This window comes from Xiphophorus hellerii, chromosome 5 (genome assembly GCF_003331165.1).
Source record: "Xiphophorus hellerii strain 12219 chromosome 5, Xiphophorus_hellerii-4.1, whole genome shotgun sequence".
Taxonomy (NCBI): domain Eukaryota; kingdom Metazoa; phylum Chordata; class Actinopteri; order Cyprinodontiformes; family Poeciliidae; genus Xiphophorus; species Xiphophorus hellerii.
In genome coordinates, this window is record NC_045676.1 from 34,190,153 (window position 1) to 34,205,752 (window position 15,600).

Sequence of the window (15,600 nt, forward strand, 5' to 3'; positions counted from 1 at the left end):
TTCTGCAGTGTCACAAGATTTATTTCCATCCAGTGTTGCATTAATCTTTCACCAAGATCTTGTATTGATGATGGGAGAGTCTGACCACTGCGCAAAGCCTTCTCCAGCACATCCCAAAGATTCTCAATGGGGTTAAGGTCTGGACTCTGTGGTGGCCAATCCATGTGTGAAAAAGATGTCTCATGCTCCCTGAACCACTCTTTCACAATGTGAGCCCGATGAATCCTGGCATTGTCATCTTGGAATATGCCGGTTCCATTTGGGAAGACAAAATCCATTGATGGAATAACCTGGTCATTCAGTATATTCAGGTAGTCAGCTGACCTCATTCTTTAGGCACACAATGTTGCTGAACCTAGACCTGACCAACTGCAGCAACCCCAGATCATAGCACTGCCCCCACAGGCTTGTACAGTAGGCACTAGGCATGATGGGTGCATCACTTCACCTGCCTCTCTTCTTACCCTGATGCGCCCATCACTCTGGAACAGGGTAAATCTGGTCTCATCAGACCACATGACCCTCTTCCATTCCTCCAAATGCTTTTGCTTTCACAATTAAACATACTCCTGAGTTCTGCTGTTGTTTTTCTTCGATTTGATTTGACCAAACATTTAAGTAATCGCCGATCACGATCATTCAGGATTTTTTTCCGACCACATTTCTTCCTGGAAGACGATGGTTCCCCACCATCCTTCCAGTTTTTAATGATGCATTGGACAGTTCTTAACCCAATTCTAGTAGTTTCTGCAATCTCCTTAGATGTTTTCTCTGCTTGATGCATGCCAATGATTTGACCCTTCTTAAACAGACTAACGTCTTTTCCACGACCACAGGATGTGTCTTTTGCCATGGTTGTTTAAGAAATGAGGAGTTACTCATTGCATCAGCTGGGGTTAAATAACTTGTTGCCAGCTGAAAGATAATCGCCTATGCAGTACTTATCCAATAGGAGGCTTGTACCTATTTGCTTAGTTAAATCCAGGTGGCGACTTTTTTTTTGGCCAGGCAGTGTATCATCCATGTTTCTGCCCCATATTGGTATGCCATTAAAAGGATCTGGAACATTTGTTCTTACAGCACTGGTTTGCACAGTAAATGCCATGTGGGTGAAATTTTTGGATATGTCCCATTCTCCTGAAGGCAGCACAGAGCACAGTATCACCAGAAACTGACAGAAACACTGAAGAGAAGAGTTATGATTAATGTAGCTGCAGTTCTACCCATGTTTTAATATTGCAGAGCACAGTCTTTTTGCAAAGTTTCAAAGTTTAAGCTGGTATTGCTGTACATCTTTTTATCTGGCCAATTTGTGCAAGGTTTATACACCTTCAGAAAATGGCACAGAACAAGATTATTTTTTCCACTCAGATTGGCTGCTGATAGGCCTGTCGTAATAAAAAATAAATCAATTAATTACATGATAAATAAAAATTATTGACCTCATTTTAATTTATCGGCTTTATCGTTTCTTCGTGCCTTTTTCTCTTTCTATTGATGACACTGAATGAAAAAAGGCTCAACTCCGGTGAGCTCCACTGATCCCTTCCTCATTTCCTTAGCGTAAGGGAGGAGTGAACTATTGCATCAGGCAGTCGGATATGCCAGTCTTCTCTATCTAAATTTAATGATTATTGAAGGGCAATATAGCATACAGACTTCATAATCCGTACCATTTTGGTTGAATGTAGTTTTTATTTCCACTTTGGTTTTATGTTGTGTTTAGTTTTGATTCAAGTGCAATTTTTGTTAACGGTGACAGAGTCCACTTTATTTTTGCTTTTGGTTGTTTTATTTTGTTTACCAGTTCCAATGTTAAGTGTTCTTTTGAAAATAAAGTGCATTTATTTTTGGCAGCATGTGCTTGCATTATTATGTTGTTACCATTACATAAGTTTAAAATGGTCTTCAAACAATATTATCGGTTACTGCAATATTTTTGAGACAATTAGTCGCTCAGCAAAATTTGTTATTGTGACAGGCCAACTGATAGCCCTACCGATTAAGTTAAATGTTCAGTCCATTTTTCTTACACACCTTTAAAAAGGATTTCTATTCACATGGCTTTTTTTGTTCTTTGGAAACTAATAATTCAGTAATGTGTTTCTTTTTAAGGATTTTTGATGAAAAATACAGAAACAAAAATCAAGACAGCAACAATAAATATAGTAATATTAATCATAAAATATTATTCAGTGCAAGTAGCCTACATCTTATTTGGTGGCAAGCAACCTGGACAATGGATAGGGGGGCGCTGGCCCAAAAAAGGTTGAGAAACACTGTATTAGTAAAATTTCAGGAAAATGCAAAATTAAAAATATCTTCAATTTACTTTTGAACACCAAACTAGGCAGGATTGTTGTGAATTTCAGTTCTTCTCATCCTAAAGAAAATGTGTGTTCTACCTGGAGACATTTTCCGTTATCCTGCGATTCCTCTTTCCCTTATTGTTTCCCACTGCTGTTCCACTCTCTGGATTCAGAGCCTTGTTTTTCTGCTCTTTAGCTTCTTCTGCAAACTGGATTAGTAAAAAGACATTTTAAATGAGCTAATGAATTCCTGAAGCATCTGGAATTGATGCCTGAAGCAGAGGCATTAATTCTAGATGATGCAACAGAGGTTACAGCATCTGTAACAGATGGTTCATACTTGGACCTATGCAACCTTACCTCCAACTCAGAAATGTCCCTTTTCTCAGAGTCGATCTTCTCTGTGTAGATCTCGCTGCAGCTCCTCTCCACAGGGCTGCAGAGTAACAAACCGGGTCTGGGTCCTGGAGCCAGTGTGACGTCCTCAGGGAACCTAGCAGCTATTTCCACAGGAAACATAACTGCTGCTGACGTACTGTGCTCCATGTTGCCCTGGAAGTTCTCTGGAAAGCGGGTGGGCATCTTTTTCTCTGGCTCGCTGATGAATGCTGGGTGGTTGTCGTTGCAGGAGTCCGGAGTGAGGCTGTCTGGTGTCAGGTCCTCGTGTTCTTCGTCCATGGCAGCAGCAGCAGCAGCGGCTGAGCTGGGCTTATGTTTGGTGTAATAAAGCGACACCTTATGCTTCTTCTGTGGTTGGAAGGTAGTGGTTGAGCCTTTCTTTGAGGACTGAGACCGAGGGGGCGGGCTGTTGGCCACAGCTGAAGAGCCCCGGCCCTTTCCTTTATCAGATGTGTGACAGGTGTCTATGTAGGTCTTACAGCTGCCTTTAGATTTACTGTACACACACATACAAAGATGACAGTTATTTTTAGCATTTCAATCCAAACCTTAGAGCATAAAACCAATGTATTTGACTGGACATACTTTACTCCATTGGAGGTGATGTTATTGACAGAGCTGTTCTCCTGGGATAGGACAGAGTTGTGGTTGCTCCGGATGCTCGGGGTAGAGAACTCTCTGAGGATGTACTGAGCCTGATGGAAGGCCATCAAACACACGCCCACCAAGGAGAAGCTGCAAAAACAGAGACTTGGCAAATATTTACTCCTTCCTCGTTCTAGTAAAACAATATTTATGCAAGCCATCCTGATCAAAATCCTATCACTCCCCTACTGATCAGAGGAAAGTATGATCAAGTATCTGCTGACAGTCCCTTATTAGGACTTTGTATTTAATTCCATTTATTTTACTAACTACATTCAATATCTGACCCAACACAAACCATTTACTAGTCTGCTCCTAACCCTATGCTTAACCAAAATATATTTCACAGATTACTTCTAAACCTGACCCTTAACCCTGAACAAGTGGGCCCACCATGTTATACTGGGCTTTGGCGGACACAGATTGGAAGCTGTAGCAGCTGTAGTAGTCTCTCTTTTTGACTGCAGCAAACCTTCCCAGGAACCAGAGTAGTTAACTAGGCCCATTACTTACCAACCTATATTTTCCACCTCATTTACTGCAATTAGAAACAAAATCTCAGAAGAAAAAAAAGTCTCTTTCTGGGAGGTAGTTCATTTAACAGGAACTATCTGATGACCTTTTGTGGATGGAGAATGCTTGAATTGATGGAATTATTAGCATTTATGATTCAGTTGTTTCCAATTAAAAAAAATAAACTTAACTACAACATCACAAAACATTAAAAGATTGAAAGTGAAGAAAAGCAGCGTTGCTCTGCGTGCGTATCTGGGACACATCACACAGGCTTTAATCATTAGAATAACTAACGTATTTATCTGACTTGGAAATATTTATAATTTTGTTCCAGAGATAATGCTAATGAAATAATCAGTGTTCGGCACGTATTTTTATCCCAAAGAAAGGCCTTTCTCCTCTCACTTTCAAAGAATGAAAAATAAACTCTGCTTAAGCAAAATCCTTTCAATGTTTGTTCCAGTTTGCGGTGAGTTTATTTAGATTATATAGAGTAATTTTTGTCAGTAAAAAATTTTACTGCTGCAAATCAGAGCATTTTATTTTGTTGACAGAAGGCTCTCTAAGAAGAAGCTGAAGTGAACTAAACTTTTAAGATTGAAAAACATTTATATCGATGGAAAAAATAGGTTATTTAGATGAGCAAAATAATGTGCTCAACTTAGAATGGAGTTCTGCAAGCTGTGCAGAAACACAAAGTGACTTAATAAATATGCACACTTAACATGGAGTAACATATACAGCAGATGCTGGTCATTTAAAAGTTGAGGGACGATGCTGGCGATAGGAGTTTGTCCCTCAACTGGCAGGTGACTGACTGCATGAAGTGGGAAGGAGTTTGAGATCCTCTGGGCTTGATAAAGCTCTATACAAGTATAGGCCATTTACCATTTAAAAATGCCTTAATCAGGACCGATATGTGGGTCCGACTACACCCCTTCTCCACTGTTTGGATAACAGTGACTAACCATGTGAAGATGAGAGTGACAACCCAAAAGGTTTCTTCCCAGCTGGGGCCTGGTACCACCTGGGCACAGAGTGGCAGCATGTGGTGGGGCAGAGTCACGTTAAGGGTGAAAGGAAAAGTGCTACCACGTGATGTCACCAAGGTGAGGTCCCGAATCACCCAGGAGGACGTGAAGTCTGGTGTAAACCTACAAACAAATCAAAAGAATTTATAGAAAAGATGTGAGAGGTGCAAGAGAATCAGAAGCAGAAGGAAACATTTTAAATGAGGAAATAAAATGAACGAATGAAGTTTAATAGTTCTCACGCAATTGTGATCTCAGAGGAAGTGTTGTGCTCCAGCCTGAAGGAGCGACACTGCAGCACCTCAAAGCCATACCCCTGACACGCATAACCATTGATGTTCATGGACATGACAGTTAGAGGAAGCTCTCCTGCATTCTCCACCTTAAAACTCTTCCTGATAGCAAACAGAGGCTTACTGGTGCGCAGACCTGGAATAGACATACTCTATTAATCTTTTGTAGCATGTGTAACTTAGTTTAAGCTAGAAACAGCAACATGTCATGCTGTAAAACAGAGCAGAAGCAATGCTCTCACCGTCACGACACTCCATCAGAGTAGACTGAGGAACGTTGAAGCGTAAAGACACGCCTGGACCAGGAAGTTTACCCCCGACTCTTAGGAGTTCTTTGGCTCCATGGCCTTGTAGGGTCACCATGTCAAATACTGTCAAGTTGTTTCTGAAAAACAAGGACATACAATCTCCTCTTACACAACGGCACACTGAAAAAGACCTTGTATACCTAACAGACAGAGAAAAGGATTGAGAATGGACCAAAATCTGATGATTTTCAACTTGATCTGTCCGAAGCCATTGAGAAACGCTACTCCTTTTGCTAATGCTGAACACCCATACCCAAACTAACAAGACTATTCTTTGATGTGAAAGTTGTTAATGAAGAAAAAAGCTTAAGGCTGGTGATATTTTGAACTGTTCAGTCTATAGGAAATGTCAGAGGTAAGATGAGGGTATGTAATCTTTTGGCCAGCGGTCCTCAACCATTCCTGACAGCCCACCATCCAACACCAACTAAAACTTTTTGCTCTGGCAAAAATACAACACTAATTTATGTTGATGAAGAATGTAATTTTAGTAGTAAACGTGATTGAAACAATAATAGCACTGTGGTGATATTAATTATTCAAATTACTCTAAATCCATAAATGCACTTTGGATAAGAAAATTACATGATTAAAACAAATATTTAATGTAATTTAATACATTAAAGATCTGCTGTTGTTTATCAACTTGCTAAGCCCGGTGGTCGAGGTGGTCCACTGTGTTTTTGTATTAAAAAATGCTAAGTAGGGCGTGCCATGGTGGCGTAGTGGTTAGCGCGACCCATATTTGGAGGCCTTGAGTCCTCGACGCGGCCGTCGCGGGTTCGACTCCCAGACCCGACGACATTTGCCGCATGTCTTCCCCCCCTCTCCTTCCCCGTTTCCTGTCAGCCTACTGTCATATAAGGGACACTAGAGCCCACAAAAGACCCCTGGAGGGGTGCAAAAAAAATAAAATAAAATAAAATTAAAAAAAAATAAAAAATGTTAAGTAGACAGGAAAAGTAAAAATATTACTGGGTATTTATATGTTACGGGAAAACATCACCAGTGAAATGCTATCTAAACCCACAACTAGTCTTAAAAACAACAAATCAAAAAATACAATTAAAATGAATATCAATTATTTGCACTTCTGTTTAATAAAAATTAAGTCAGCGGCTCCATAAGGCCCCTCAAGGTTTCAGGGGCCATAAATGATCATATTTTAACACAGACCACAGATATATAAATGTAACATTTATTTTTTGACATTATCAATGCTGGTAAATTTGATTTAATGGTTTCAGCATACACAAATTAAAATATTTTAAATTGTTTAACATTTAAACGTAAGATTTTAAGGAGCTGGCAAATGTACTTTGTAGAAGTTCAAAAAACAATATTCACAGTTAGATTGTTTTATTACCACTACAACAATCTAATGCTGTGAGTTTAATGTTTGAGTTTGAGCTCTGTTTGTTCACAAATACAAATGAGAAAACTGCAAGTATAACTTATTGCTTTTTAGGTTGGCCAATTAAACTACTCCCTTCTCCCAGATTAAATCCAACACAGAAGCTGTTAGAGGTGCTGATATTTTTAGCAGCAAGAGGGGCCCCTAAGTCAAATTCTGCTGAAGGCCTCATACAGCTTTGGACAGGCCCTGCGTGATGAGTAAAATCTGCTGAACTGAGAGCAGAGATCAGCAACAAACAGGAGATTTAAATCAATGCTGCTAATGTGGCTTTAGTAACTCTAACATCTGTTGCGTTTTTAATAAGCGTCACAGAAACTGTTTTGGTTGCTCAAGTTTGTGGGATTAGGTTTTCAGATCTTCGCGCAGTCGCGCGTATTTACTCTGGCTGACTAAGTGAACAAAGCATTTGATACGGTTTGGTGCATCGTGAAACTGGAAAAATAATACTACAAAAAATAAATAAAATAATATAAAACCAGCGTGATGCGTGACTACGAGGACAGATCAAAAGCTCCTCACCGGGCTGAACCTGCATGATGAGGTTAGCGCCGGTTTGATAACCACTAACGCAGCAGCCAACCGGGACCACATACATGAACTTTACAGGGAAGACAGAGCTGGGTGTTGGGCAGTGTGTTGAGATGTAAATGCCGCATATAATTCTTTGTTCACAAAGATAAATCATTCTCACCGCTCCCTCAAAAAGCGCCACTATAAGTTACTCCTGCGGTTCACCTAGAGCTGTGCAACCAGAGCTAACGCGGTGGGTTTTAAACTCTTAGCTTGATGTAGAGTTTGCCAAAGAGACATAATTCCACACAGGTGGTTGATGTAAATATCCATACCAGTCAGCCTGTGTAAAGTTTGAGTAAAAGGAGGCGCGTGCCGAGATAAAGCAGCGGCAGCACACGAGGTAACATGCAGAGGTGCCAGCTGTGTGATTGGTCGCTCTCCAGGCTTTAAATCTTTTAGGAATAAATCTGCTCCGCCAGTGAAACACTCAGAGCAACAGAGGCGCTTGCAACCCGGATTAAATTTATTTAAAAAATAGTAATAAAAAAAAGAAAAATATATATTTTTTGATTATTAATTTTTCTAACAAAAAAAACGAGCAATGCGTAGCCTGGTGGGGCGGGGGGCTAGTAAAGCATGGCAGGCCGCCAGGCTTATAATACACTCAGGAAAACCCTGTATTATTAATATTATTATTATTATTATCATTATTACAAGAGCTGTGTAGAAAAGTTTTTAGTTAGACAGCTTTACAAAAACCTCTGATCAATGAATCAGAAAATAAAGGTGACTTGGAATTAGCTGTCATACCTGATAATGAGAATGGTGTTGGTTGGTTTGTGTTGGGTGGGGCTAAACACCACAGCAACCTCTCTGGTCTCCCAGGGCTGCAGCAGCAGACGCAGAACACCCTCTCCTGTTACATCTGCTGCGCTCTCACCTGCCTGAAAAGAGAAACAGCAAAATGGAGAAAATCCTGTCAGAAGCTCCAACAAAAGCAAAAAAAAAACAAGACAGCTGAGTGCAGATGGTGACATGAAAGTTCAGCTAAGAAAAATCTAATTAATCCCAAAACTATTTACCACAGTAGAAATGATTTTGAGAGTTCTTTAGAGGGATACCTTTGGAGGAGAAGCCAGCAGAGAAAACTCTTCTGTGCTGATGTTCACAGTTTGGGAGCTGATATTAAACCTATCAATAAAACAAAAAGAATTAAACTATTAGGATGCTCTGCTCCAATATTCAAAACTATGCAAGAACATCATTTGATTTACTATAAATACCAACCAAACCGTTTACCATTTGGTTAGAAGGTCCAGAGCTTCACTGGGAGAAGGGTAAAGGGAAAGGGTTCGAATCTCCACAGAAACCACTGAGGGTGAAGGATTCTTCAGCATGAATGTTTTAACCTGGACCAGAGAGGACAATATGAACCACAAGTTTATGGAAAGAAAGGTATTTTTCAGTAAGTAATCATGACACTTTGCTTACTTTGCTCTCATTGACAGGCGTAGCCCCAAAGTTCAGAGGAGCAGATCCCTCAGCAAGAAGCCTGGGCCACCTGAAGAGACATTGAATTAATGATGATGTGAATGATAAAGCTCAGAAATGGACAGAGATGGGCTGGTGTTGCAACTCACCTGCAGGGTAGTTTGTCTTTGTAATTCTGTGACCGAGAGCAGAGCTCTGCAGCCAGCTTGCTGTCTACAACCCAGGAAGAGGTGAAAGAGTCTGGCTGAAGGGATCGCTGCCACTCCTGGCGACCTGGCAGACGTCACCAAGAAAAACATAAACAAATTATCATCAGGAAGCAGCGTCTTACTTCACACATATGCTGGAAGGGGATAAATTTCACCTGCTTCAGATAACCGAAGAGAACATTGCCGTGCACACTCACGCTCGGCCTCAAACACCACCTCCTCCTGTTGGCATACACACCATTAATAATCAGCTCCCATTAATTTCACACATTTCCTAACCGAGAAAGCAGCAGCCAGGAACATGTCAAGTTTACCTTTGATGAAGTTAAATGAAAGTAGAAGGGAATGTGCAGTCTGATGCCGAGCCTAGTGTCCAGACTCAGGGTCAGCATGTAGTTCAGAGGCAGAGTCCTGTTTAGCAGTTGGAGGGACAGGATTCGCCAGCAACCTGTGGAGACGCTCAATGGACTACTGAAGTTCACCACCTGACAGACAGGGGGCAGCAGACGCTACTGTTAGAAAAGACTCATGGGTTTCCTGGATAAATAGCAAAACATCTGGAATCAATCTGGTAAAAACATTAAGCAAAGAATCACTTCATTAAAAGATGTGGTCTGTTTCCTGTCACAAATGAGCTTTGTGGAACAAACTTCCAGAAAACTGTTCTGTTAATTTAAATCTAGACTAAAAACCCACTTGGTAGAGTTGCTTTTCAACCATAACAAATAAAACATTGACCAACGCATATGATGTGTATTGATGATTTTAGCAATGGCACTTGACAAAATGTAATGTGTTGGTTTTCACAACTGTTGACTCTATGATGTATTTATTACTGTATATTTTTTATGTTTTCACATTACAAAGCACTTTGAACTGCTGTGTTGCTGAGATGTGCTATACAAGTAAAGTTGACCGATGGCTTGCTGCCTACCTTCACCACGCCCTGCAGCATCTCTGACAGCGTGGCGTTGACCAAAGTGAAAGGCAGAGGGGAAGGGTTTGAGAACCATAGCTCCATCTGGTGGTGGTTACTTTGTTTCACCTGAAACAAACTGAACAAATCCCCTACTGTCCATCTGCAACAAAGCACAAATTATACAACAGTTCTTATTAATAAAACCATAACCCCCAATAAACGTCAATAAAGAGACAAATGTGGGACCTGTGTGTGATGTGTAATCCTGGGAAGCTGGAGGTCGTTTTGTTCCCCATTATTTTTAAACTGATATGACTTATACACTTCTGTCCATGATCTGGAAATATACCTGGGACCAGACAAGAGGAAAACAGCTGATCAGCTTCAATGTTTGACTAAGAAGCCGCTTCAAGGAAAGAAGACAACTCACCTCTGCATGTTAAGCTGGCCACCTGGGTGAAGTTCTTTGCCTCTGGTCTTAGAAGAACCTTGTTAAAGTTTAGGCTGGTCTCCACCTTTGACAACACCTGCATGTCCTGGAAACATGAAAACATCTCGTTACAGACATAATAACACAATGATGAACAAAACAATAAGAAATTCTCACCTTTATGTAGAGCTGTTTCCCTCCAGAATTCAACATATAAACTCCTATTTTTGCATCCCCTGTGTGAAAACATAACAATATTGTCCATCTTTACAATATAATCCTAAAATGTTTGCAAACCTTTTGTCATAACAGATAATTAAATACAATGTAAATACAAGGAAATTACTACTATGGGTTACAAACAGTGAATGCCAGTTTTGAAACTCAAAATTAGAAAAGTGGCTGCACACTTCAGAAAACAATTGCTTCAAATCTCATGTGACTTTTATTTTGGTGAATTATTTAAAACTGAGCTAAAGAAGGAAGAGGTGGGGGTCTCTTCCTTCGGTCTCTTCTCTTCTATTCATTATGAAACTAGGAAAAATAAATAAATAAATTTGGAATATCCCTCAGAACTGAATTAAAAGCTTCTCTTCTGCAACTTTGTGAGACTCATGATTAGATTAGTAAATGCTTTTGAAAAGCTGACTATAGACATTAACAAGCACCCACCAAATGCAGCTGGTCCAACAGCAGGAGTGACCAGCAGGAACAAAATGTGCTCAATGACGTAGGGCTTGAGCTTGTCCAGTTCAGCGGGCCGGTCACCACAAGCAGACAGATTAATCTGGAGACTGAGACACTCCTCTTTCTGGAGGCAGGACCCCTGGGACGAGGAAGGAAAGGCTAACCAGTCATGCACCAAATACAAGGGAATGGAAGCATTTGGACAGTGAGGAGAGATTTGAGAAGCTCTATGAAGTGTGTACTCATTCGAAGTCAACATAAGGGTTTGAGCGTGCAGGTTACCAGCTTGCAAAATTGTGAGATTTAGGACAGTACGCCTTTGCTCCCCAACTTGAACATTGCTATTTAGTCTTGTATACTTCTAAAAAGTACAATTACAAAAAGTAATTAATTTGAAGTGTACAGTATAGTTTTTATTCTTTCTAAAATCATTGCAGGATATATTTGGCTGTACAGTGAACCCTCGCTTTATCGCGGTTCACCTTTCGCGGTCTTGCTGCTTCACGGATTTGCATCGTGCATTGTGTTCTGCATTCTGATTGGCTAAACAGTCTCTCCGCTTCTTCTCTACCTGTGTGTCAACAACGTTGCGGTTTAATATGTACACGTACGTAAAACAGCTTGCCAAATTTAACATAATCGATGGTGGCATGTCGGTTTATAAGAATCTTTTTGCCCAGAAGAAAAAAGAGCGACAACTACCGATAACTATGTTCTTCTCTCGAAAAAACACATCTGCACCGCGGGCTTTAGAAAAAAAAAACGCTACAGAGCGGAGTCAGGATGCAGCGGCTCAGCCAGAAGAGCAGTGAAATACACGTGAGTCACTATTTGTCCTACTGTACTTTTTTTTTTTTTCATAATCATTTTTTACTTTCGCCCGTTCTAATCCAATGACTCAGGTCGCGGTGGGGGGGTTGCTGATCTCCAGAATTCAGGCACGGGAATCCGCCTTCAGTTTGTATTAAAATTATTATTTTAATACATTTTAATACAATACATTATTTTATTATTTATTATTTTATACAGTACTTTTTATTTGTTAAACAAATGTTTGGGCCTGTAAAAATGTTTTGTTTTTTGGTTTCAATGTATTATGGAATATTTCATTGTATAATAATTGTAAAAAAATATAGGTTTCTACTTTGCGGATTTCGCCTAACACGGGTTCTTTTTGGAACGTAACCCCCGCGAAAAACGAGGGTTCACTGTACACTACCATCTTTCTGAGATGTTTGATGATTGTCAAAAAAAATCATCAAACATTATGTTATACTAAAATTCAATTCAACCGCTATGATTCAGTTAATTAAAGGTATGATTACATGTCAGTCGTTATTCTAAAAGAACCATATCTGACAGATTTGTGCAGATTGATCATAATCGGCCGATTTCCATAAAAAGCAGGGATTATATATACTGTATATCAGTCTCACATTTACTTACCCAGACCTAACATTGGACTTAATTTACTTGTTCCAAAATATTGTTTTTAACTTGCATTGTTTCAAAATGAGCTTCATGTAGCACTGAGGATTAAATATAATTTCTTAATGTATAGTTAATTATTTTTACGTCTCCACTGACTCCTCCCTTCCTCATTTCCTTAGTGTAAAGCCCAGCGCACACGACACGATCTTAGAGCTGTCGGCCGATTGTCGGCCCATTTTCAAAACCTGACAGACCACACATTAGCCGACAGAAATCCTAGATATAACGGTTCGATCTGGTTCAATCCTGCCGTGTGGTGTCCAACAATGGGCACAAAATAATGGCTACAAGTCCAGTGAACTAATTTTAAAATCAGGCATTAATCAATGCTTTACTACAATCTACCTGCAATGCATGTTGCTAGTGTCAGTCCTGACTGAATGAAAATCATTCACGTTAACGAAGAACAGCTGAAAAGTTACCGGGTTTATCAACTGCGGTAGCAATTTCGCTCCAACTCCTCCTCTTGTCATTTCTATATTCTTTGCATGTTGAATAAACATTAATGTTGTTTCCACATATCATCTCCAATGTCCGCTGGTGTTGCGCTGTGTCAGCTGTTTGGGATTCCCCGACGTAATTTCCCCTCAGAAAGTGAAGAGGAGAATCCGCGCTTTCTGATTGGCTACCTCTCACATTCAACAGGCTGCGTTAACGATCCCAGTCGGGGAAAACCCTGATTTAGATCGGAGCGGCCACGATGATCTACCGTAACACACCACACAATCTTAGAAAGATCAACGTTTTAAGATTGTTGTAAAGGGAAAAATAGCAGCAAAAAATCATGTAGTGTGAATTATTGCATCAGGTAGTCGATGTGCCCATCTTCTCTATTTAAATCTAATTATTACTGAAGGGCAACATAATATACAGACTTCATAATCTGCCTTCTTTTGGTTGAATGCAGTATTTATTTCCACTTTTACTTTATGTTGTTTAGTTGTTTTTTCAAGTGCGTTTTTTGTTAATGGAGACTGAGAATCCATTTTATTTTTGTTTTTGGTTGTTTTGTTTATTTTGTTTATCAGCTCCAGTGTTTAGTGTTCTTTTGAAAATAAAGTGTATCTATCTTTGGCAGGAAATCGCATGGATTATTATGTCATTTCCATTAAATCAGTGTAAAAAGGTCTTCAAACAATATTATCGTTTATCGCAATAATTTTTGAGACAATTAATCGCTCAGCAAAATTTGCTATCGTGACAGGCCTATTCATATGTATTACTGGATTGGACAGCGCCTATTAGTGGCTATGTGATGCTCTGAGTTACATCCAGAAAATTCTATTCCAATGCAGGATGAACAGAAATCTGTCACGAAAATATTAGTAGCGCCATCATTTTCATCAGATATACAGCATCTATTAAATACGATTTAAAATAAAGCTGAGAAAACTGATGTTTGATACATAAATTCTACAAATCTATAAACAGTTTGGTTTCTGTTAGTTCTGTCAAGAAAGGGCAAATTTCTCTTATATTGGTCAATCAATTTATTTTAAATATGCTGTAAAAGCCGTAGTTTGATGAATATCACCACATTTTACAGAGGGGATTAGTTCAGTTTTTGACACTTGTTTCACTTTTAGGAATTGCAGCAGTTGCAGGGCGCCGCAATGAAGGTGCAATAAGATTACTGTGACGTAGGGCTTGAGCCTGAAACAACAGTTTCGTCAAGATTACGTCAAGATTACTGTGGCTTCAAAAATATGTCTCTTGCATTCCTTGTTTATGTTTCTTATTTTATGCTATCATGTTCAAAATAAAGAAATAAAATAAGATAAATAAAAATATATACATAAATGTCAATTTGCTAAGTATCGATGTTGGTGAGAACCTAAACTCAGGTACTCGTACTCGGTGTGGAATAAACTGGTAGGTGGGGACACTTCCTATCAGAAAGATATCTAAGACAAGGGAAGATTGGTGTGCAGTGCAGGAAAGGAGAGCAACAAGCCAGCAAGTCAAAGCAAAAAAGTGAAGAACTATACATAAACTATATCAAACAAAGTGATGGAAATGTTCTGGGCGTACAAAATATACATGTTTCAATTCTTTCAATGAAAACATTAAACCTCACATCAAATTTGTACTGTTGCTCTAACAACAACATTAATTATTCAATCAATAATTAGTCATTCAAGACTGTTGCTGTTATAAAAGAAAACACAACAACAACACACAAGTTTACTAAATTAATGATAAAGATAATAAAATGGTCTGGCCTTAATCCGGTTCAAAAAATAGTAAACTGCAACATCGAGAAAAAAAAAAAAAAGCTGGAGCTGTTTTAACCCCTTAACTGCCATGATGACACCTGTATCTTCATGGACCCATCGACTTACTTGTAAGTGTTTTGGGGGTGACAGTTAAGGGGTACCATTACAGCAGTACAGTAATGGTAACGTTTAAGAAGTCTTGTTTTTAAGAGTTGTGTAATGAGTACAGGGAGTTCTTAAGTAATTACAGTATAGCGTCTCTTAAGAAAGCAATTCAATATTTGGAAAGAGATCCAAGTACACCAAGGAGTTAGAGAGAAAATCAAATGGTAAGTATTGCAGCCAAAGCTTTAGAGTTTAATTTTTTGTCCCTTTATATTCCAGCTTCAATATAAAATAATATTTAGTTTGTAAAATTCAAAACAAAATTTTAATGTAAAGCTTCCCTGAGTTGTGAGACATTGGCTTAGAAAAAACAAAATAACACTAACAGGCTGAGAAAAGAAGGAGTACCTGAGGACTGCTCAGTAAACTCTTTGGTAAACTGCATTCCAGGAGCAGACCCAGAATGGTGATGTTAGAGGCATCTTCCTGCAGAAACACACAGCAACAGCATGTCATATGGCTTTCCCCTCAACCCAGTGGAGGTGGGGGAAGACAGGACGACCCCGGCTAAAACTAAATCACTAATGGATGTCACTCCCCCACCCCTATGCATGAAGCTGT

General features: G+C 39.4%; 1 protein-coding gene across 4 annotated transcripts in view; it reads right to left on the minus strand.

Annotated features, from left to right (window-relative positions):
• tmem131l (transmembrane 131 like) overlaps positions 1-15,600 on the minus strand; it is a 95,074-nt gene that overhangs the window by 19,824 nt on the left and 59,650 nt on the right. For all 4 annotated transcript variants that reach the window (XM_032563570.1, XM_032563569.1, XM_032563571.1 and 1 more), the window contains exons 8-26: positions 15,388-15,465; positions 11,153-11,306; positions 10,658-10,716; positions 10,481-10,586; positions 10,297-10,399; positions 10,066-10,210; positions 9,446-9,616; positions 9,287-9,353; positions 9,072-9,195; positions 8,923-8,992; positions 8,731-8,840; positions 8,553-8,622; positions 8,242-8,375; positions 5,436-5,578; positions 5,143-5,329; positions 4,838-5,023; positions 3,294-3,443; positions 2,670-3,204; positions 2,406-2,518 (exon numbers count right to left, since the gene is read on the minus strand). In XM_032563570.1, the coding sequence (XP_032419461.1) occupies positions 2,406-2,518; positions 2,670-3,204; positions 3,294-3,443; positions 4,838-5,023; positions 5,143-5,329; positions 5,436-5,578; positions 8,242-8,375; positions 8,553-8,622; positions 8,731-8,840; positions 8,923-8,992; positions 9,072-9,195; positions 9,287-9,353; positions 9,446-9,616; positions 10,066-10,210; positions 10,297-10,399; positions 10,481-10,586; positions 10,658-10,716; positions 11,153-11,306; positions 15,388-15,465 (2,705 nt within the window). The remainder of the gene's footprint in view (positions 1-2,405; positions 2,519-2,669; positions 3,205-3,293; positions 3,444-4,837; positions 5,024-5,142; positions 5,330-5,435; positions 5,579-8,241; positions 8,376-8,552; positions 8,623-8,730; positions 8,841-8,922; positions 8,993-9,071; positions 9,196-9,286; positions 9,354-9,445; positions 9,617-10,065; positions 10,211-10,296; positions 10,400-10,480; positions 10,587-10,657; positions 10,717-11,152; positions 11,307-15,387; positions 15,466-15,600) is intronic.